This window comes from Penicillium verhagenii (genome assembly GCF_028828195.1).
Source record: "Penicillium verhagenii strain IBT 33310 chromosome Unknown utg000011l_segment0_segment0, whole genome shotgun sequence".
Taxonomy (NCBI): Eukaryota; Fungi; Ascomycota; class Eurotiomycetes; order Eurotiales; family Aspergillaceae; genus Penicillium; species Penicillium verhagenii.
The window spans coordinates 694,588-716,893 of NW_026643175.1; the positions used below are offsets into that span (position 1 = coordinate 694,588).

Here is a 22,306-nt window from a genome sequence, read left to right on the forward strand (position 1 = left end):
TGAGGTACTACGATCCAGATGTCTCCTTGGGTTAAAACCCCGCACTGGAAATTTGAGCATTGAATTAATCCATGGATACCAGCAACCATGAGTATAAACCCCACCTGTCATCAACATTTGAATCGAAGAACACCCCGAAGAAACACAAGGGGGTGGATCCATACAGCCAACATTGAATGTGAACACATTGAAGAATAGAGTATAGACATCGGGAGTAAGTATGTGAATGATCCGAATTTTACCATATTGTGTCATCTAGAACAGGTATTTGTTGCGTACGACGTCCACGGGTACAGAGTAGGAGGTTTTGCTTTCAAGAACCACGTGCCCAAGTGGTAGCAACCTCATGCCATTATTTTGAGTTCTTTTACACCCCGAAAAGCTCTCTTAACGACATTACAACCTTGGAAGCGACATGCAGGTGGCATAATGCCAAGGGGGCAAAAATAGGCGGTTAGTACTATTAATAAGTGCTCTTGGCTACGGCGTCCATTCCCGTGGACCCTATACAGTATCCGTAAAAATTGGGGAAGAACAGGCAAGTAACCTAACTAGGTAAGCATTCATCGAGTGAAATTAGCAATTTGTGATTTTTTCCTCTTAAAACTGCTAAAAAAAACCTCCAAATAGCTCTATTAAATAGTAGGGAGGACATATCGGGATCAAGAGTCATGGCGGGCAGCTTTCTTGGGCCCGCAAGTCCGAGGTCCCTGTTCCACATGGAGTCCAACTTGGCGGAACCAGATAACGCTAGTAGGGTGCGCCACGCAAGCACGTAGCCCACACGGCCCCAGATCAAACCCCCGGGGAGTCCAATCCATACCCGAATCAGAAGTTACTACGGATTAGGTCTCGGGTCGATGTACGGAGTACGGAGTAGCGTATGGATCAGTTATGATTTACCAAGTATAAGAGGGAAAAAACACCCCTTGAGATATTGACACCTGGAAACAATTGCCGGACTACAGGGTGCAAAAGCGTACGCTGGGTAGAGATCTGATATAAAGGGGACAAATGTTTGATTTTGTGAAAAAAAAAAAGAAGAAAAAAAGTAAAGCCGACTCGGTTCTTGATGACAAGGTACGAGCATGATAAGTTGAAACGCAGGAGTGTATAGTTCAACGTGTGGTGGGTAACGGGGGTATTTTACCATTCTAGTGTATTTCGCGTTTGTCCCGTCACGGAGACCATGACGCGGTCAATTAAGATTAATGGGGATCGACAAAGATTGGTGCCTCTTGTAGGACTTATTTTGAATGGGCGGTCTGATTGAATGGAACCATGTATGGATGTGCTGTAGGTACTTCAAGACAAGGCTGGACATTTTAACTGTATTGCTTAGGGTGTCGTCATCTTGCGTGGACATATGAGATCTTTGCAGGGATTGGTACGGAGTTTAGTACAGAAAGTCAGAGTGAAATTAAGGTCAGGCGACAGGTGCTGGGTTTAGGGGTTGTTTGCAGCCCCCTGCTGTGAGACCTGAAGGTTAGCTGCCAGGGGAGAATACTCCTAGCGTGCGATCATCAGTGTAAGATAAAGCTTGCGGAGTATGTAACGGTGTCTTGGCACTGAGAATCAAAAGAGGCAGTTTTTAAAGGGTTATACCATGCGAGTATGGGAAAGAGAAGAGGATGATATGAAAGTTCAATAGCCGCCGAGGTCATTATTTAATTTCCAATTTCCAGAAAGTTGATTAAAAATGCTGTTTGGTACCCATGGATACGCCAGGTATTTGGGCAAGCCGCAGTGGAAGCTGATTGGTGTACCTGAGCATCATTTCCCCTGCATTATAGGTCGACATTGTGATTGGTCAACCCCTGATGGGCAATCTCGGATGCAGAAAAAAGAGGTAAACAAACCAAAAGAGATTCTCCCAATATAACCCCACTAAGTAGGATAATGGGTACCTACTTTTGTACGGAAATGTAGTCATTTCGGTTTTTCTTTCAGATTTTTTTTTTGGGCTGGTCAGACTCGATACTTGGATATGTCAACTTAGGGGGAAATAAATGGTGAAAAAAAAAAAAAAATTCAAACAAAAATTCCATAATAAAACTCAAGACAAAAAACCACTGGAAAACAAAGGAACCCAAGCAAACCAAGGAAAATTATAAAATTATAAAATAAAAAAGTACAGAAAGCACCGAAAGAAATGCCCCTTTTTTACCGTGCATGGAGTGGAGCCCGGGGGGGCAGTGGTAACCGTAGCGTATTGGTAAAGACTGTCCCCCTGGGCCCTGCGGTTTTACTATCCTCGTTTCCCCCCTTCTCTTCTCTCTCCAGCATCACCCTGTGTATTCCTATCCGACCAGAGGGATTCGTTCTCTCTAACACGTTCATTTGTTACCAGGAATCTCCGTCGCTCTTTTATTCTGCTCCCAAACGACCTCACTCTTACATATAACCCCTTTACGCCAACGTGCTAATTGCCGTGATATACATCTGTACGTGAGATTCTTCCATCTGGGTACCGCTATACCACAAACAAAAGTCAGGGAGGAAAAGTCGCATCGCACATAGCAGAATAGCAGAAGAGACAAGAGGCACTGCCAATGGAACTTGGGATAAATTTAATTGCGGTACACACATGCAATGTTTGGATGCGACGGAAACTCCAAGGGGACTTGGTGGGACATGCCATGAATACTGCTATTCTCGCGGGCGCGTTGGCGCAACCCAAATAAACAACTTGAAAAGGCCATGGAAGAGATCACAACGACTAACAGAATGCTTATTGATACAGACTCCCAAACCTGAAACCCTTTTTTTCGAATCGCAATGAAGTTCAACTCCGTTGCGCTGACCCTGGCTTCGGCGGGTTCCCTGGTGGCCGCTCACGGCCACGGCCACGCCCACTTCCACAAGCGTGCTGTCGAGACTGAGGTTGAGACTGCCGTCGTCGCTGGACCTACCGCTTACGAATTCGTCGTCATGGATGCCGATAACTCTGGCAAAGTCGAGGAGATCACCCTTGAGGAGGCTTGCGCAGGTCTCGCAGACCACGAGCTGGAATGGCTTGGAACTGCCGTTGCGGCGGCCTGCTCCACCAGCACCCCCGTCAGCACCTCTACTCCCACTCCCACTTCGACCTCAACTCTGGCTCCCACCTCGACCTACACTCCCGAGGTGCTTGTTCAGACCTCCGCGGTCATCTCCAGCTCATCTTCGAGCTCCAGCACCAGCACTAGCACCAGCAGCACCGTGACCCCCAGCTCTACCAGCTCTGTTGTTGCTTCCAGCACCTCCTCCGCCGCCGTCTCCACTGCCACTGGACTCACTGCCGAGTTCCCTGATGGAGAGATTAGCTGTTCCGAGTTCCCCTCCGCCTACGGTGCCGTCGCTCTTGACTACCTGGGCTTCGGCGGTTGGTCTGGTATCCAGTACGTCAGCCTTGTTGATGAGATTATCAGCGACATCGTCACTGCTATTAGCGGCGAGAGCTGTACCGACGGAGGCATGTGCTCGTACGCCTGCCCTGCCGGTTACCAGAAGAACCAGTGGCCCTCGACCCAGGGCTCCACTGGTCAGTCCATTGGTGGCCTTAAGTGTGAGGGTGGCAAGTTGTACCTCACCAACACTGAGCTTGGAAACACCCTTTGCATCCAGGGTACTGGTAATGTTCAGGTTCGCAACGAGTTGGGTGAGGATGTTGCTATTTGCCGTACCGATTACCCCGGTACCGAGTCTGAGACCATTCCTCTGGCTGCCAGCTCTGGCACTACCCAGGATCTGACCTGCCCCAACAGCGAAACCTACTTCCAGTGGGAGGGCAAGTCTACCTCCGCTCAGTACTACGTGAACAACAAGGGTGTTTCCACCTCGGACGGTTGCCAGTGGGGCTCCAGCTCCGAGACCATGGGCAACTGGGCTCCCATGAACTTCGGTGTTGGCTACACTGATGGCACTACCTACCTGTCCATGTTCAAGAACGAGCCCACTACCGATGCTGACCTTGACTTCAAGGTCAAGATTGTTGGTGATGACCTGAGCGATGAGTGCCGCTACGACGGTGCTGGAAACTTTTACAACAGCGATGGCTTGATCGACAGCTCCACCAACGGTTGCACTGTAAGTTATTTCCATTTTTTGAGTCAAAGAGATGATTTTGTTCTAATCTTGATTTTTCTTCTTTTTTTTAGGTTGGCTTCTCCACTGGCAGTGCCTACTACGTTCTGTACGAGTAAGCGTTTCTTTGACGCTTACACCTCCATATGCCTTAACAACGTTCAACTGTTACGGAGTTGGATGAGTGTTTTCACTTCTCTTTCAATCAAACCGCGCTGCGGAGATGAGTCCAAGGGCTTCCCTTGGCTCTCTATCGTCAGTGATTCTGTCCATATATTATGGTTTGTAACTTGGAGGGTTGCTTTCTTCTGTGTATCTTACATTTTTTTTTAAACCTGTGCCTCGATGTGTGTTATCTTGGGGAGGGAATCCAATCTTTGTTACTTTTATTTCTTCTTCTTCTCCTTCTTACTTTCTCTTCTCACCATCTCGTGGGAATCTCGTGGGAAGTTGGGTCGGATGTACCTCAATATTTCAAGTGCGACCAATCTTGATCACACAATCCACCCTTGCTCCTCCATAACTTTTTTTGATCTCAACCCCATGTCTTGATTCTCTTAGGCCCTTTCTTCCTCCCTCCCCCCATTTTGTATCAAATCTTCCCTGTATTTGAGGAGGCTGATGCTTACTGTTATGCCCATGGTTCCACCCCATACTGCAGCAGGCTGCAAATTGATAGCGACCGTCTGACATTGAGATTGTGTGATGAGAGACCTATTACGACCTTGAATGCTTCCAGTTGACTGCTTCCTAGTATTGTTATATAGGCTTTTCATCTATTTCAACTTTTCTCCATTAATTTCATGTTTCTATTCACTCTAATTCTTTCTCCAATCTTTATTATTACCGCAAGATCGGAACACTATAGCACAAGTCAATTGCCAGGTTTTCTCAAATCCTTCTCAACCACTTTTCTAGTATGATCATCTCACAGGGCAGCAGAGTAGATCATATTCTTGATATCTCCAAGGCAACAGATATTCATGGCTTGATGTTTCGTGGAATGTGATTCATCCAGCCATCCTTGGCGTTATACCTGCAGGATTACATCATTTCCCAGTGGCAGATTGGAAAACCTTACTTAATCGACCACAACCAACAACCTCCAACAAAATGACATTCCTCGTTTCTTGGGGGCCGGAGGACAGCCTTATCTATGTTCTCACATGCGTAGTATGTACCAGGTAAATGCGTGGATGGGATCAGTGGCGTTTATGACATTCCCCCCTTGCAACCATCAGTCATATCCTGGGCCTATGTATGCATTTTGGATTCCAATTCTGACTAGGGAGAGGTAACGATGTATGGGAAAAAGGAAAGAAAGACAGACAGACAGAGAGAGAGAGAGAGAGAGAGAGAGAGAGAGAGAGAGAGAGAGAGAAAGGCATTAACCTGTTGCATTTGAGATTTTGGGCTCTGTAATGTGCATTGTTTCTGTCCTCTTACGGAGTCAAATCCTCGAAATATTCTAGCAAGTGGAGCGTGAACATCCACTTTTTAATGGAAATGTCATATCCAAATGCCAATCCAATCGGTCCTTTTGGTTTAGCGGTGGCCAACTGCTTTACATGCAGTGTCTTGACGGGTCCTTTACTAGTTGAAATCTTTCTGACAACGGTGCAACCGTAATATGAAACATAGTAATTATAGAATTTATTTACAGTACTTCCGTACATTCAATTGACCATTCAGTCATTCATATCCCGCTTACCTTCGGCAAACGCTTCGTATTGCCTTTTTTTCTTTTTTCTTTCTGTTAATGGTGGGCGCGACTTTTCCTCTGTACAAATGTGAAAAGTACCCAGACGCGTGTATGCGCGACGCCAATTTTTTTTTTTTTTTTTTTTAGTTAGCGCGTCAAGAAAAGGTCTTGCGCTAGAAAAACCAAACCAAACCTGTATTCAGTCTACATCAGTTTAGTCTTTTTAGAACTGTCTTGGGTATGGTCCCAAAGTCTCCATATAAGTCATCTATGACTGCTCAAAAAAGAAGGAATCATGTTCGAATACTTAGACGCATCAGTTCAAGGGTATGGAAATTCACATGATCATCGAAGCTCTATACATATGTCAGATGGCTTTTCAGCGTTGCCCAGATTGTTGATTTGTTACTTGGTACATAGTAAATCATATTAAAAATTCCAATGATAAATACCAAAAGTCATCTTGTCATACTCCAGCGTGTCACGGTCCACTTGGGCACGTGACTTGAGACGCGAACGCGTTTTGTTAGATTCAAGGTGTATATTAGATCATACAAGCAAAAATTCAAATACTTTTGTATAGATTAAATTCCTGGTCAACCGACTTCTAAAATATACCAGATGGAATTGGAAAATATACGCGTGAGTTGTGTCTTGCGATCGCGAAGGCATAGTGGGGCCTGTAAAGCCTCGTCGGCGCCTATCGAACGCGTCTCGGGCTGTAAGCGTGCATTTCCGCGCAGCGAGACCCTCTCCGGTCCCCAGTGCATTCCACCACACACCTTTCTTCACCTTTTTCTCCCAAGTCCTTCCCCCCTTCCCCCCCTCCTTTCCCCTCCCAATCTCAATCTTTCTCTGGAGGAAAGCTCGATTACGTGTCTTTGATTTCCTATCCTTAGATATTTCCTACCTTTCTACACAACCTGTTTTAGGATACGCGGTGTGACGCGAGTCCTTGAGCTCGACTCGTCTCTCGTCTAAACCGAAAAAAAGGAGCTCCTGTGACTTGGTCACTGACTAAAAGCATCATGGATTCATCACCGTCGAGGTTGTCTTTGGGTCCTGCCACTGGCATGAAGCGCCCGGCGTCGTTGTTGCCTGCCTTCGAACCTTTGAGCTCATCCCCCTCTCTTCCTCGGCCCCAGAAGCGTGTGGCACGCGAACCAGCCGTCACCTATCCCACTCCGGTACCAACCTCGTCAACCAATATCATGTCGTCCTCGCCACCAGGAATCTCGACGCGTCGTACCTTCTCATCTGCCTCCGAACGGGCTCCCTTGTCCGCCGTCCCCACCCTTATGCTACCTGAAAATGGAGAACCCATCCTCATGGGTCGGTCGAGTGCCTCCTGCCACCACCAGCTTGCCGCTAGCCGGATGATCTCTCGTGTCCACGTCAAGGCCACATACAAACCCGCACCGAACCCTTTTGATCGGGATAGAGTCGAAATTATGTGCATCGGTTGGAATGGCATCAAGATCCACTGCCAGGGCAAGAAATATGATTTGGCCAAGGGCAAGACATTTACATCCGATATCAAGGATGCGGACATCATGATTGACGTGCACGAGGCTCGGGTTTTGGTGCAATGGCCTCGTAATGAAGCTGACAGAAAAGACTGCCCATCCACTGATTCAGAACAAACTTGGGACGAACTTGAAGGCACACCTACTCAGAAGACTCATTCTCGAAGAGTATTGCAGGATAGTCCCTTCCCTCAAAACCAGCGATTGGCTTCTCCCGTCTCCCCGTCCCCAGCGGTGCAACGAACCCTACCCCCATCGTCCCCGATTTTCACACCCTCCCGTTCTCGTGCTGCTGTTGTGGTATATGAGGATGGACCGTCCCCACTGAAACGTCATAATACCATTATTGGTCTCACCTCCCAAAGTGCCCGACGTGCCAGTGCTATCCTCCAAAGCGACCTGAGTAGGCCCGAGGAAGACTCGGACAATGATGAAGAGAATGACCCCATTGTGCACTCCTTCGGACCATTTGGCGACAATCTGCTTCCTCGACTGGCTGCGTTCCACGCAGATGATTCGCCTATTCGTTCTGCAAGGCCCCCACGCAGCTTGCTGCCAGCACAACCCCTACAGCCCACTCTCTCCCCTAGACAATCCGCCAAGGTCCAAGAGACCCGTGAGTCCACACCCATCAAGGAAAGGTCTCAGCAAGAAGAGGAAGGCTTCGAGCGCGTTCGTAATCATGCTGTGAACCAATTGGCTTTCTCCCGACTCTCTTCGACACCCTTCTCAACCATCTTGAACAACCTCCCCCCTTCATTCTGGAGATCCAGTTCAAGTGGCTCTGGTCCATCTCGCGCTGATATTCGATTCATCCTTGAAACCACAAAATGTATTGGCAAAGTGGCCCGTGAAGGCAAGGATGCCGCTGGCAAGGCCCTTGAAAGCGAATTCTATTATGTACCGGATGACGACGACGATGACATGCGCCGCGAGACCGTGGTGAATAATTTGCGCAAACCTGGTCTTCGCAATTGCCGTAAGCAACACAAGGTATGTGTCACTTCTCTATCTCTTTTTCCCCCTCACGAACCTTTTTAGACTGACCTTGTATAGCAATACTTCTGGCGCAAGCCCAAATAAACTATTTGGCAGAACGGTCTCTTTCTGCCCTTCCTTGAATGGATTGGCTTTCTTAGTACATATTTGGAAAAAAAATGTTCTTGGTCACCTCCCTTTTGGATGTTAGGTGACTTGTTGCATAGCGTGGCGTGAGGCATACCCTGATTTAATGTTGCTTTTTTTTGGTTGTCATCTCCTTTTCGTGTTTGTTGTTCCAGCATGAAGGTCGCATCACAATGTGCTTGTGATCATCACAATCGACCACAAATGATGTTGCCAAGCTGTATGTGTCTGCTTTTTCTTATATTTTTTTTTTACTCCACCTGAGTGACCTGCCTTCGAAACTTTTGAGCTTTTGAGTTTATACCTTATCGGATTGTATTGTACTCGTGGAAAGAAATGAAGGTTGTTTTATGCGTTGAACGTGTGTATGAAGTTTATGGAGTTTTCAGGAAACCTATTTCAGAGAAGAAACAGAGCTTTAAAGGTTTCTGTCCCTTTAATAAGAATCTGAGATATGACTAAACATGGGTGCTGGAATCCAGCTTGATCTATACTATATCCTCTAATGTAGTTAGTACGCAAGGTAGAGATCATCACTTCAATTTTCCTCTCGCAAATTTCCCACTCTTTGACTGGTAGGGAAATTTAATACTTGGATTACTCTTTCATCCCAGCGTTAATACCTGGTGATATAGCTGTAGATGCTATGTTTGTAGTGATTGGAAAGTAGAACATTTGAATAAGTGAAGTGATCGAAGCCTGACTGTACGGATAACAGTAGCAAAGTGCCCGCACCTGCGTGGATCCCGCAAGTCCAATCGCAACCTCCGCACCGCCTTGGAGCCCGCTTCTCCCGCACAAGGAGCTTCAGTGGCATTTACTTCTCTTCGAATCCCCACGTCTGATACTTCCCTTCACTCGACCCCCCCAATGTGGTGTTCCGGTCACCTTTCTTTCCTTTCAGACTTTCTGAGAGGACGTGACACTTGAAACCCTAACACTCATATTGCTATGGAGCGCCAGAAGAAAAGTACGTCAGAATTTCGGCCTATATACTCCGACCGCTACTGACGCCGATTTCACAACAGGGGAGCTTCGTGATCTGAATGAGAGGGCCTGGGCAGGCGAGAATGGTACCATCCCCAAGTGTTTATTCCATTGGTGCGCCTAGTTTCTGACGATCCCTCCATAGATGTCTTCCCAGTCAGCAAGTCCCTAGACTCTGCCCTCAAGAAGAATACTGCCTTTATAAAACGCCTTCGCACTGGTATCAGCGCCGCCTCCCTCTCTACCTTTTTATCTGACATTCGCACCTTGTCGCTCCATAAGTACCTATCGGAGATCATCACCGCCTGCTATGAAGGTGTGTGCAAGCTCAAATCGCCCGGGGAAATTGCCGTTGGGATTGAAATTGTGTGCGCTTTACATCAACGATTCGGTCCTGCAGAGTTTACCCGGCAGATTGGGTGGCTTCTTGGCCGTGGCTTGAGTTCCCCCGATAAGGCCACTCTCAAGGCTCTTCCCCAGGAGCATCGCGAGCGCGAAGAAAAGGAACGTCTATCGCGCCACCGAGTTCTCCTGCGAGTAGTTACGGAATTATGGCTTGTTTCGGTTCTGAAAACATTGGATGACGTTGAGCGGCCGGAGGAACTGGGCGCGAAAAGCAAAGATGGAGTGGCTGGTATCGGAGGCAAGCAATCAGATACCCCGCTCAAGTCCAAGATACCCACCACGGTGAAGGACCAGGACAAGCAGGCCGACCCATTCCCGCTGGAAGTTTTGAAGGAGCTTTTAGGTCATGACCGTGACCATACCAATCTACCGCTTGCCGTCCTTTTCGTGAAGAGTTTCAGCTGGGATATCCTAGGCACGACATTGACGGATGAAGGTCGAAAGAATGTCGAAGCGGATGGAGTTGCAACTACGGCCGCTGCTTCGAAGCAGGAGGACACAGAGGACAACTCTGGAACTGATCCACCACTTGTTCCGGAGAAGGTCCAGCAACGATTCAAGAATATCATGAACCGTTATTTGGATGATGTTAAGGCGCATGTGGTTCGCGATCAAAGGGCGCTGGCCTTGCAGAGTCGGCGAAATGCCGAGGCATATGTCAAGAGCGGCGAGATCTTTGAAGATCGCCAGTCTAACTTCGAGAAGCAATCGAAGTCCCTCGAAAAACTTGTCACCAATACGCAAGTTTTGTGCGAGGCTCTGGGGGCTGACATGCCGGACCTAGCTGAAAAAGAGGCCAATGATTCTGGATCTAGCGGCGGTATTGGCCTTGTGAAAACCACGGATTATCTTCGTGGACAAGGTGAAGGTGCTGGTATCTGGGAAGACGAGGAGGAGAGGCGATTTTACGAAAACTTGGTAGACCTGAAAGGCAAAGTGCCTGCGGTTTTGCTCGAGGACGGCAAGAAAAAGAAGACTGATGCCGAGGAAACTGGCAAAAAGAAGGACGGAGACTCTACTGATCCCGCTGCAGAGAAACCCGAATCTTCTTCCGATGACAAGTCTGCGGCCGAGCTGGAAGACCAATCAATGGCAATCGCCAGCAAGACCGTGGGTGCGCAAGTCGATTCTTTGCTGGGCAAGCTTCCGGAACTGCAAAGCAAAGACCAGGTTGATCAATTCGCCCTAGACTTCTGCTTTGTCAATTCAAAGGCATCCCGGAACAGGCTTGTTCGGGCCGTCTCGGATATCCCCAAAGGTCGAATTGATCTCTTGCCTTTGTACTCTCGTTTGGTTGCCACTTTGGGCCAATATCTGCCAGACATTCCGCAAGGCTTGACAATCTATCTTGATGAAGAGTTTCGAAGTCTACAGCGGCGAAAGTCTAAGGAGTTTTTGGGTCAAGTGCGCATGGGTAACGTGCGTTATCTTGCTGAATTGACCAAGTTTGGTGTCGTGCCGGAGCACATTATTTTCCACTGCTTCAAGGTTTCACTTGATGACTTCTCGCGAATGAACATAGAGATCATTGGCAACCTTTTAGAGAACTGTGGTCGATACCTGCTGCGCAATCCAGAAACGGCACCTAGGATGGCCTCGTTTCTAGAGACCCTGAGCCGAAAGAAGACTGTCCAGCATTTGGCCCAAAACGAACGCATGGTGATTGAAAATGCCATCTACTATGTTGATCCACCCCCACGCCCAGCTATCCAGCAAAAGGAGCGCACCCCAATGGAGCAATACATTCGTCGGTTGATTTATCTAGATATGAACAAGCGCAACTACACCAAGATCTTGAAGTCCATCCGCAAACTTCACTGGGAAGAGCAAGAGGTCGTTGATATTTTGGAGCGTGTCTTCAGCAAACCAGTGAAAGTCAAGTATGGGAGCATTCATCTTCTGGCAATCCTTGTCAGCGCTCTATACCGATATCATCAGGACTTTGTGATTGGGGTTGTTGATAACGTTCTGGAGCAAATCACCCTTGGGTTGGAGCAAAACGACTTCAAATTTAATCAAAAGCGCATTGCTGAGGTCAAGTATTTGGGCGAGCTGTATAACTACAAAATGATTGACTCCCCCGTCATCTTTGATACGCTCTACCGCGTCGTCACCTTTGGCCACGAAGGCGGGACCCCAACGCCTGGACGGATTAGTATGCTGGATCAACCAGATGACTATTTCCGAGTTCGTCTTGCCTGTACGCTACTCGATACGTGTGGCCACTGCTTTGATCGGGGATCTGCGAAGAAGAAGCTCGATTTCTTTTTGACTTTCTTCCAGTATTACCTCTTTACTAAAGACCCGCTGCCTATGGATGTCGATTTCCTGGTTCAGGACACCTACTCTTCTCTTCGGCCCCACTGGAAGCTAGCGACTGACTCTGAAGAGGCGACGCGAATTTTCAGTGAAGCCGTTGCTTTGAATTATAACGTCCCTGATTCTGAGAGACACATTGACGCGGATGAGGAAGATGCGGAAACCAGCTCCTCTGAAATGGGACTCGAAGAAGATGCAATCCATGATATTGAGGATGAGGGAGAGTCCAGCGATGAAGCCGAGGTGAGTCTTTTTATTTTTATTTTTTTTTTTTCAGATAAAGAATGCTAGTTCCTAACTAGACCGTAGGCATCTGGACCAAACCCGGAGCCAGACATGAACGAGGAGTCCGAGTCTGAAGATGAGCAGATTGTCGTCACGCGCCAGGCAGAGGAACGAGACCCAGAAGTGGAGGCCGACTTTGATCGAGAGTTCGAAAAAATGATGGCCGAGAGCATGGATTCTAGAAGATTTGAGCGCAAGGCAATCTTTGATATCCCTCTGCCTATGAAGCGCCCAGCACGAGAGGCAACGGCTAATGAATATCTCGAATCTCCCGAATCTCCCGAGCCCATTGCGGCAATTCCTGTGCCTCCCAAAACCATGGCTTTTTCTTTGATGACGAAGAAGGGCAATAAGCAACAGGTTCGATTGAAAGATCTGGAAGATACATTGTTGACTACGGAACTGACCCATTCCACTAGACTCGCACCATCGATATGCCTTCTGATTCCAGTTTTGCTGTCGCCATGCGGACTCAGCAGCAAGCCGATCGTGAAGAGCAGCAGCGTATCAAGAATCTTGTCCTGAATTACGAGGCGGCGAATGAGCCTGAGCCTACCGAGAGTAAGTCCAGCTGTTTAGAATTATGTATCTCGTTCCAGTCAACTCATGCAGCCACAATAGCCTTTGAGAAGCGCATTCCCGCTAGCCAACGGCTGGAAAAGACAAATGCCGGTCGCTCCGCCTTCCGATCACGCAAGCTGCAGCTTAGCGACGTGAACTGGTAAATGAATGCCATGGGCCTGGGAGCAAACATCCGTCTCCCTTCCCCATATCCACGTCATCTTCTCGCAAATGATCATGAAAAGAGCTTTTCCAAGAAATTTCGCTCACATGCGAGTCTTGGCTTTGACGCACTAAGTATTGATTCCTGTCGATGCACACATAACTCTTGCCGGATTCTAGCGTCGTCGCCGAGAATTTCGATCGTGTTCCTACCTCTCGACTGCAGATAGCGATGGTCACCTTCACTGGCCTTATGCTTCATGCGCGTATAGGAATTCCCCCTCTGGCCATTTAACAGGACAAGACCTGAGCCCAGTTACGCGCCTGAGCTGAAACCCCAGGTGACAAACCTAGGGGAGTAGAAAGGGCACGAAGAGTGAAAGAAATATACGAAGCAACATCCTTAGCAGGTTAAATCGCTTCAAGTTGTTTCTGCAGTATGAAGCCATGGGCAATTATCTCTACATTGAATTATGCGGTCTAGGAATCCCTTTCAGTGTCCTTTTGGCTCTCTTAACAAGACTTGTCATTGAAAAGCCAGAAACTACCACGCGATTAGCCAATTAGGATACAAAGTTAGTGACATGTACCCCTCAGTGGAGAAAACCGAAGATCGTACTATTAAGGTTATATACTTGCTACTAGTAGTATATACCGATCTCTTTTATTGTTTCCATGGGTTTATATAAGGTAGGATAAGGTAGGCCACGTGCATGTGCTTAAAGAGGCATAGATTGTATCTTCGCTTGCATAACAATTACGCCACATGGTACATTAATCCCACTCCGGCAAGTCCAAGCTAGATAAGCCAAAAACACACGATAACTCTCATCAACCACTAAGATGGTGTCATTTGCTGGTTTTTTTCGTCCTTTTTTAGCGTGGATTTCCTTTTCTTCTCCCTTTTTTTTTTTTTTTTTGCGATCTTCTTCTTTCCTCTCCAGAAGAACAATTCTAAGTTTATAATTTTGATTTGTCTTTCCAATCCTTTTGGTTAAACCCCAAAATGGCCGGGACTATCGAAGACCCAGTGGCCTTGAAAAAGGGAAGTGCACAATATGATGTGCATGATGTTGAAGATCAAGCCCCACCACGGTTTGATGCTGGGGAGATCACCCCTGATGATGGCTTAATCGTGACCCAGCATGAACGGCTGGGTCTAAAGCGGGGATTATCACAACGACATGTTCAAATGATTGCTATTGCGGGTGCGATTGTGTGTGACATACATTCCCTTCCCCCTAGTCAGCACATTCCAAGTTTCATATTTACTCATTGACGCTTTTTTGTATAGGGAACAGGACTTTTTCTCGGTCTTGGTAGTTCAATTGCTACCGGCGGTCCACTGGGCGCTCTGTTGGGCTACGCCTTCGTCGGTTTGGTGGTCTGTGCCATTCAATTCGCCCTTGGTGAAGTATCTGCCTTGCTTCCTGTGACAGGCTCATTCGTTCGCCATGCTGAAGAGCTTGTTGATCCTGCCCTGGCCTTTGCAATCGGCTGGAATGTCGTATATGGATGCTTCCTCAGCGTCCCGAGTGAGATCTCCGCCAGCGTGGTGTTGATCCAATACTGGACGGACATTAATGCCGCAGTCTGGGTGACTATTCTGATCATCGTGTCAGTTGCCGTTGCTGTTTCATTCATCGGTGTCTATGGTGAAATCGAATTCATCTTCGCCATTCTTAAGATCTTACTGGTCGTTTTTGTCGTCATTTTGGGCTTGGTCATCGACCTCGGCGGCATCCCAGGAAAGCCTCGACTAGGATTCCATTACTGGAAAGAACCGGGCCCCTTTGTTGAATATCTCAGCCCTGGGTCTTTGGGTCGCTTCCTTGGATTTTGGGCAGTCATGACCAACGCCGTTTACTCCTTTGCTGGTGTGGAGTCTTTGGCCATGGCGGCTGCGGAGACCAGGAATCCTCGCCATAATATCCCAAAGGCCTGTAAGCGGGTGTTTGCTCGCGTCACAATCTTCTATCTCGCCGCTGTCTTGATTGTGGGCATGTTGGTGCCGAGCTCTGATCCCCGGCTAGAGGACGACTCTGGAACCGCGGCCCAGAGTCCCTTTGTCATTGCCGCTAGCGATGCGGGTATCAAGGCGATTCCATCTATTGTGAATGCCATCTGCTTGACATCTGCGTGGTCTTCGTCCAACCAGAGCATTCTGGCAGGTACCCGAACCTTATATGGTCTCGCTGTCAAGGGTCATGCACCTAAGATTTTCCTTCGAACTAACAAATGGGGTGTGCCTTACATTTGTGTTGCGTTGCAGGTGGCATTCTCTTTCCTGGCCTATATGTGCGTGTCTAACAGTGCCACCACGGTCTTCTATTGGTTTGTGGACTTGACTGCTGCCGGCAGTTTGGTCTCGTGGATCACTATTGCCTTAAACCACATTCGCTTGCTGCAGGCGTGTGATAAACAGGGGATTTCGCCACATACTTTGCCTTGGCATAATAGTATCACTCGTAAGTTGGATTTTGAAATTTCAACGTGGTCTTTTATAAATTTTTTTTTTTTTTTACTGATTTTGATATGTTCATAGGGTACACCAGCTGGTTTGCGTTGATCGCCTGCTCTGTCATCTTGTTGACGGGAGGATTCACTGTTTTCACCACTGGAAACTGGGACCCTGCCACATTTGTGTCATCCTATCTGTAAGGATTCCTCTCTCTCTACCTTGATATTTCATGCCTTGACCATGAATCAACAATGACTAACCTTGACTTTGAAATATAGAGATATCCCCCTCGTCTTGTGCGCATACGGAGGCTATAAATGGATTCGAGGTACCAAAATAGTACCTCTAGAAATGGTACCTCTCCGTCAAGCGTTGGACGAAGCGGATAATGACCCAGAAAATGTGCCAATCAAGAAAGACAGCATATGGGCGAAGATGAATATTTTGTGGGGATAGAACATTTGAATGCCTCAGGTTATTCATTTCCAAGGTTGAATCCAGGGTACATAATCTGCCCGGAGATATTGTATGTAGTAAATACTAGTACACACTATGTACTATTGACCAAAGCTTTTTTTCTTTAATATAATATATTTTTTATAATACTACATGATTTCCACTCTTGTTTTCCTTTGACTATCACTCATTTCACTAATAACTGTACAGGTATGCACCGAGTATATACCAGGTACCGAGTATACGGGAGACTCCCCGAGGTCAATTTCCGAGGAATGTCCGTGTGGGAGAAACATAACATTACACTGGGCTGAAACTAAGATTCAGCCAAGGCATGACAAGCTTTTGTTTCCGTTCTTCAAATCTTTGTTTTGTGCTTTCTTTCTTCTCTTTTTATATGAACTTTTGAATAAGAAAAATCACCCTAAGTACTAGCAGTATATGTGTACATCGTAGCCCTAAGCTTGGAATAAAATGAATTTTACCTTGAAATATTGCCAATACCAATTCTTACCAAATCTTACCAAATCCTCCTTTATGTACACACCACTTTTCCCCCACACACCCCACAGTTCCACATAAACAATGCGGAGAGTACATGGAGTACATGGAGTACTAGTAGTATGGACTTTTGTTATAAACACTCGGTTTTCCCATTATGTCTACTCTACATGTAGGGTACTGGCTATTTGATTTCCCCCCCCCCTCTTTCGTCCTAAATTACTATATGCTCTTTCAAGGTTGATCTCTTCCCCCCCCCCCCCCCGGGATTTTCTTTCTAATTCCCCTGAAAATCGAGTATTTCCTTTCCCTTTCATCTTTTTCCCCCTCAAACCCTACAGCTTTAATTTGTTCCACTCCGCCTTACTCCTCTGTCATAGGAGGTGAATAAATTATCTATCCAGCCTTTGACAAATCTCCCCCAGCAGAGGAACACCAGCCCAGCGATTTCTCAAAAATGGGCATCCTCTCATTTGTAGAAGACCGGCCCACGCCAAAGGAAGTGTACAACTGGCGTGTATATCTTCTTGCCGCTGTCGCTTCTTGTACTTCTTGTATGATTGGATACGATAGCGCTTTCATCGGCACAACAATCTCTCTTCCTTCCTTCAAGTCAGAATTTGGCTTTTATTCAATGACTACTTCTCACCTGAGCCTCATTAGTGAAAATATCGTCTCCATATACCAAGCAGGTGCTTTCTTCGGCTCCTTGTTCGCTTATCCGATTGGCTTCTACTGGGGCCGAAAAATGGGACTATGGATCGCTGGCCTGATCTTTGTCTTGGGCGCTGGTATGATGCTAGGCGCAAATGGGGGACGAGGCTTAGCTCTGATCTATGCTGGTCGTGTTTTGGCTGGGTTGGCCGTTGGTATGGGCTCCAATATGGCCCCTATGTATATTTCGGAACTGGCACCCCCTGCCATTCGAGGTCGACTGGTCGGTTTTTATGAAATGGGCTGGCAAATTGGAGGGTTGGTCGGGTTTTGGATTTGTGTAAGTGCCAACTTACTTACCTGGGACTGATATTTGTTTTCTTTTCTATCCATATCTCTATTTTTCTTATGTTAACCGAGTTCATAGGACGGCGTTGAAAATACCCTTCCCTCCAGTACGAAACAGTGGATCATTCCCTTCGCTGTGCAACTCATCCCCGGAGGGCTGTTTCTCATTGGTCTTTTCTTCGTCCGAGAGTCGCCTCGTTGGCTTCTTTCCCGTGGTCGTCGGGCAGAAGGTATTAAGAACCTCTGCTGGATGCGTCAACTCGAGGAACATGATATCTATATCCTGGAAGAAATTCGAATGATTGATCAAACCCTGGAGGAGCAATCAGCCGGGGCAGGTAGCGGATTTTGGAGCCCATTTCAGGTTGCCGCGTCTGATAGAAAGATCATATATCGTCTGTTCTTGGGCAGCATGTTGTTCTTCTGGCAGAATGGATCTGGGATCAACGCAATCAACTACTATAGTCCCACCGTCTTCAAGAGTCTTGGTGTGGAGGGCACCGATACCGATCTATTCACAACGGGCCTGTTTGGAGTCGTGAAAACTGTCGGAACGTGCATCTGGATTCTTTTCTTGATTGAATGGGTTGGTCGACGACGTCTACTCATGATTGGTGCTGCGGGAAGCTCGGTCTGTCTTTGGATTGTGGGAGCTTATATTCAGGCTGCCGACCCTGCAAAGAACAGCTCAGGAAAGATGACTAGTGGCGGCATTGCTGCCATCTTCTTCTTCTACCTTTCTACTGCTTTCTATACTCCAACCTGGAATGGAACCCCATGGGTTATCAATTCTGTGAGTCTTATTTCTTCCCTCTCTTTCTCTCCTTTAACTACTATAAAAGCCATTTACACATACCCCTTATACGAGACTGACCTGTCATTCTTAAACAGGAAATGTTCGAAACAAGTGTGAGACCTCTCTCTCAAACGAGTGCGGCCTGCTCTAACTGGCTTTGGACTTTTCTTATCTCTCGTTTCACAGACCAGATGTTCGCGGCGATGGGAGCTGGAGTCTGGTTCTTCTTTGCTGCGTTAATGTTGTGCTCCATCTTCTTTGTTTTCTTCCTCATACCGGAGACCAAGAGTATTCCACTGGAGAGGATGAACCATCTTTTCGATTACAAGCCCGTGTGGACTGCGCATGGCAAAATTCTTGCCGATCTCCTGGATGAAGAGCAACAATTCCGCCAAGAGCTAGGAGTGTCGGACGAAAAGAACCAAGTTACTCAGGTGGAACAAGCGACATTGGAGCCGGTCTAGAATCTTCAATGTTCGGATTCTGTTGGTGAATACTTACAAGTAAAAAGCGCCGCGCCCGCAGCTAAAATTCCAGTCATATCTCTAGGTAGGCACCTAGAAGCCCTAGGAGTACCTAACCTTAAAGTGTATACACTACGTACTTCATACTTAGTACTCAAGATGAATACCTGCTTAGTACTATATATTATAACAGACTAAATACATAGATAGATACAGTAAACATTGAATTGAATTTGAAACTAAGAACAATGAAAAGGAACCATCTGCACATGCATGTGTGGTTTCGATTTTATGAACATTTGAAGTCCCCATTCAAGCACTTGAAACTCAGAAATGTTTTCAATACATGTAATCTTCAATGTTCAGCATAGAAAGTTGTCGGTCCTTTTTCAAAGTTGGAGGTCAAATATGGATACATATCTGTAGTCACAATGAAGATAATATTGAAAACAGAAGGAATTCATAGAAATTCATGATGCAACAAGTCTATTCTATTTTCCTCTTTGAAATCCAGGAACAACAAAGCACATCAATACACTAAGTTACAATGGGGGACAAGATCAACCACATAGAAGCGTAATTGGGGAATGGCCGGGGAGTTTCGTCGAAAGGCGCAACGAGGAATTAAATCAGCAGAGACGGAGAGATTTTTAATATAGTACACACCCCGATCCTAGTCCCTGGCTTGCATGAGATAGTAGGCCAAGGGAGAATTGGAGACAAGGTTATGATGCCTGCCTCGAGGATAGGTGTCAAAAAAAGAGAATATTAGCAGGTTATTAACGTGAACTTTATTTCTCCGTTTGAACCTCGTTCTTCTGCTCATCGTCATGCGAGGCTTTGGGAACCAGAGAGTCGGCATCGACCTCAGTGATTGCCTTCACCTCGGGGGTGGAGGAGACCTCCTGCTCACCAGCGGAAGGCGGCTGTGCGGGCGCATCGCCCTCGACCTCGTCATCTTCCAACTCGGCACCGTAGATATCGGGATGTTGACGGAAGCAATCTTGCATGGCCCTGAAAATTCGTAAGTACGAATGCATAGCTTCAAATGCGCGAAATAAGAGTACAACTTACTTGAATTTGTCAATGCAGTCAATGCCCTTGGTCTCCTCCTCAGAGTACACAAAACAGCTGAATGCTGCCTTGAAGTCCTCTCCACATGGACCGTGTGCCATGCCACCTAGGCATGGACAATCCCAGTTGATCTCGCCAGTCTCTGGGTTGAAAGCAGCTTGCTGTCCGGCCTCCTCTTCGAGTTGCTGGGCGTGAGCAGCGGCCCGCTCTTCCCGGATCTTGGGGGTAATGGAGTTCAAGGTCTGGGAAGATTTTGGGGCATCATCCTTTTGCAGATAAGCAAGAATGGAGACTAGTGAATAGATGAGAAAGTCATTAGCAATGATTCAGCAAGCCATTGGGTCCGTAATGCGACGAATTCAAAGATCCCAGGGCCTTGAAGACGCCAGGCGAGAATCATGACATGAAAAGGCAAAGCGTTTTTCACATACATGATGGCTCCTCGGAGAAGACACTGCTGGTGTTATAGTAGTAGATGGCACCACCGGCCAATCCCAAGCGGGCAACGGTATTCTTCCAGCTTCTGGATTTTGGCGCAGGACCGGTGCTTATCAATCGGGTGTTCGCCGGGCTACGGGCCGCGACAGCAGGCGCGCGGGCAAGCGCTCGGACGGCGGGGCGGAACATGATGTGAAGAATTGTGTCGGAAGGGAATTGACACCGTAGAGGACCTCCGAAGGGGGGGGTGGAGAGAAGGAGAAGAGGGTTGGCGCCGGCGGACAGAGAAGTTGGTGGAAGGAGAAGGTGGATTCCGGCCTGAGGTTTGGTTGATTGGCGGCCAGTCACGTTGCGCGGGTCGTCGCACCACACGCGACTCTTTCCAACGCTTCTTTGGATTCCCGACCAACGAAACTACTACTATTAGATTATTATCCTTGATCTCTCATACCTCCTTGATCTGACATGGAGTGGCATCCAAGTCTTTTCTTTCGTCCCGAGGGCAGTCCGGCACCGTACGCTCTGTTGATCTTGAATCAGCCAATCAACGAGAGGGCATATGAGGTATTGAGTGAACATGGTAAGCCTGTTTCTTTCAACCACTGCTTTAAATTCAAAGCAGTCTCTTATCTTTTTTATATAGCTTCCTACGTTATATGCGCCGATGGAGGTGCCAATAGACTATACGATTTAACGAAGAGCCAAGGGCGAGAGTCAAAAGAAGTAAGTTAGAACTGTCTTCAATACTTTTGATAGTTATATCAAATATTGGGTGCTCGGATGAAGCTACTTCATGATGGGATTTCTAGTAATACCAACTAACTTTTCTGGTTATAGCTTCCAGATATCATCGTTGGTGATCTGGACTCTCTCCAGCCAGCGGTACGAACGCATTATGAAAAATTTGGAGTAAGCATTCTGAAAGATTCGGACCAATATTCAACGGATTTTACCAAATGTTTGAATTACCTCAATACCCATGCATCGGAGATCATTGCAAATCCTCGTCGAGGTCAACTAGAGAACGCCTCTCAACCAAGCCCAAACTCATTGCTTGATATTGTTATTCTCGGCGGTCTAGGTGGCCGTGTTGATCAGGCCTTTTCGCAAATTCATCATTTGTATATGATGACCCAAGCACAGCGACAATTACGCCAAGTCAACCACATTGCCAGTGAAACAGACTTCTATCCTGATGGGGACAACAAGCCCCAGCCGGGTGCAGGCGGAGGCCTCTATCTAGTCTCCGAGGAAAGCATGACATTTGTGTTGCAGCAAGGCCGAAATATCATTTTCACACCCGCAACGAGACGTGCAGATCTCGAAAAAGCTGCTTCGGCCTTTGAAATGCAATCTCAACCCTCTGGAGCGCCTCAAAATGGTAGACTTGATGGGAAATACGAAGCAGAGTATTTTTTCGAAGAGAATGTTGGCATCATTCCTCTATCTGCTCCAGCTTCCATCACCACCCAGGGATTTGAGTGGGATGTGCAAGATTGGCATACTGAGATCGGAGGGCAGATCTCTACAAGTAATCATATTCGAGCTGAAAAGGTCGAAGTGACGACATCAGTCCCAGTACTTTTTACTGTGGAGTTGGCGCAAAGACTGAAGAGATGATGGAGCACATTTGAAATACATGTGTAGACCTAACTCGTCCCCAGGTCGCCGATGAATCGTCTCAAACATTGATAAGTCTACCATAATCGCTTATCGATTCGGTATAGAGTCAACAGTAAAGACAAGCGTCATTCAAAGTCAAGAAAGAACCCCCAAGAACATAGAAAGACCGTAAGAATCAAAACCCAGGCGCCGCCTCTGGCTGAAAGGAGAGAACAAGAGAAAGAAATGAATAAGAATAAGAGATTCACATATCGTCGCATACCCTAAGCACACCAAGCTGGACGCATAACCCACAAACCATAAGAAAGGCAAATAACAAAAAAGAAAAGAGAAAAAAAAAAAAAACCCCCAATC

General features: G+C 47.1%; 7 protein-coding genes across 7 annotated transcripts; 6 read left to right on the forward strand and 1 right to left on the reverse strand.

Moving 5' to 3' along the window:
• Positions 1–2,778: 2,778 nt before the first annotated feature.
• On the forward strand, positions 2,779–4,184 carry sun1 (SUN family protein UTH1; the record flags this gene model as incomplete). Its single annotated transcript, XM_057170034.1, has 2 exons — positions 2,779–4,068; positions 4,140–4,184. The coding sequence occupies 2 exons, from the start codon at positions 2,779–2,781 to the stop codon at positions 4,182–4,184; spliced, it is 1,335 nt and encodes a 444-aa protein (XP_057016643.1).
• Positions 4,185–6,795: 2,611 nt separating this feature from the next.
• On the forward strand, positions 6,796–8,376 carry fhdA (putative transcription factor Tos4; the record flags this gene model as incomplete). Its single annotated transcript, XM_057170035.1, has 2 exons — positions 6,796–8,286; positions 8,350–8,376. The coding sequence occupies 2 exons, from the start codon at positions 6,796–6,798 to the stop codon at positions 8,374–8,376; spliced, it is 1,518 nt and encodes a 505-aa protein (XP_057016644.1).
• A 993-nt stretch (positions 8,377–9,369) lies between these two features.
• N7466_010647 (regulator of nonsense transcripts 2) lies at positions 9,370–13,432 on the forward strand (the record flags this gene model as incomplete). Its single annotated transcript, XM_057170036.1, has 7 exons — positions 9,370–9,388; positions 9,447–9,491; positions 9,551–12,372; positions 12,439–12,774; positions 12,834–12,975; positions 13,027–13,135; positions 13,318–13,432. 7 exons carry the CDS (start codon positions 9,370–9,372, stop codon positions 13,430–13,432), a joined length of 3,588 nt encoding a protein of 1,195 aa, XP_057016645.1.
• Positions 13,433–14,143: 711 nt separating this feature from the next.
• Positions 14,144–16,054, forward strand: N7466_010648 (Amino acid/polyamine transporter I; the record flags this gene model as incomplete). The annotated part of the gene is made up of 4 exons (XM_057170037.1): positions 14,144–14,353; positions 14,432–15,605; positions 15,683–15,794; positions 15,877–16,054. The coding sequence occupies 4 exons, from the start codon at positions 14,144–14,146 to the stop codon at positions 16,052–16,054; spliced, it is 1,674 nt and encodes a 557-aa protein (XP_057016646.1).
• A 958-nt stretch (positions 16,055–17,012) lies between these two features.
• N7466_010649 (sugar porter family MFS transporter) lies at positions 17,013–18,817 on the forward strand (the record flags this gene model as incomplete). The annotated part of the gene is made up of 3 exons (XM_057170038.1): positions 17,013–17,549; positions 17,637–18,350; positions 18,449–18,817. 3 exons carry the CDS (start codon positions 17,013–17,015, stop codon positions 18,815–18,817), a joined length of 1,620 nt encoding a protein of 539 aa, XP_057016647.1.
• A 791-nt stretch (positions 18,818–19,608) lies between these two features.
• On the reverse strand, positions 19,609–20,518 carry N7466_010650 (coiled-coil-helix-coiled-coil-helix domain-containing protein; the record flags this gene model as incomplete). The annotated part of the gene is made up of 3 exons (XM_057170039.1): positions 19,609–19,831; positions 19,892–20,183; positions 20,323–20,518. The coding sequence occupies 3 exons, from the start codon at positions 20,516–20,518 to the stop codon at positions 19,609–19,611; spliced, it is 711 nt and encodes a 236-aa protein (XP_057016648.1).
• A 276-nt stretch (positions 20,519–20,794) lies between these two features.
• Positions 20,795–21,949, forward strand: N7466_010651 (thiamine diphosphokinase; the record flags this gene model as incomplete). Its single annotated transcript, XM_057170040.1, has 3 exons — positions 20,795–20,909; positions 20,973–21,052; positions 21,167–21,949. The coding sequence occupies 3 exons, from the start codon at positions 20,795–20,797 to the stop codon at positions 21,947–21,949; spliced, it is 978 nt and encodes a 325-aa protein (XP_057016649.1).
• Between the last annotated feature and the right edge of the window lie 357 nt (positions 21,950–22,306).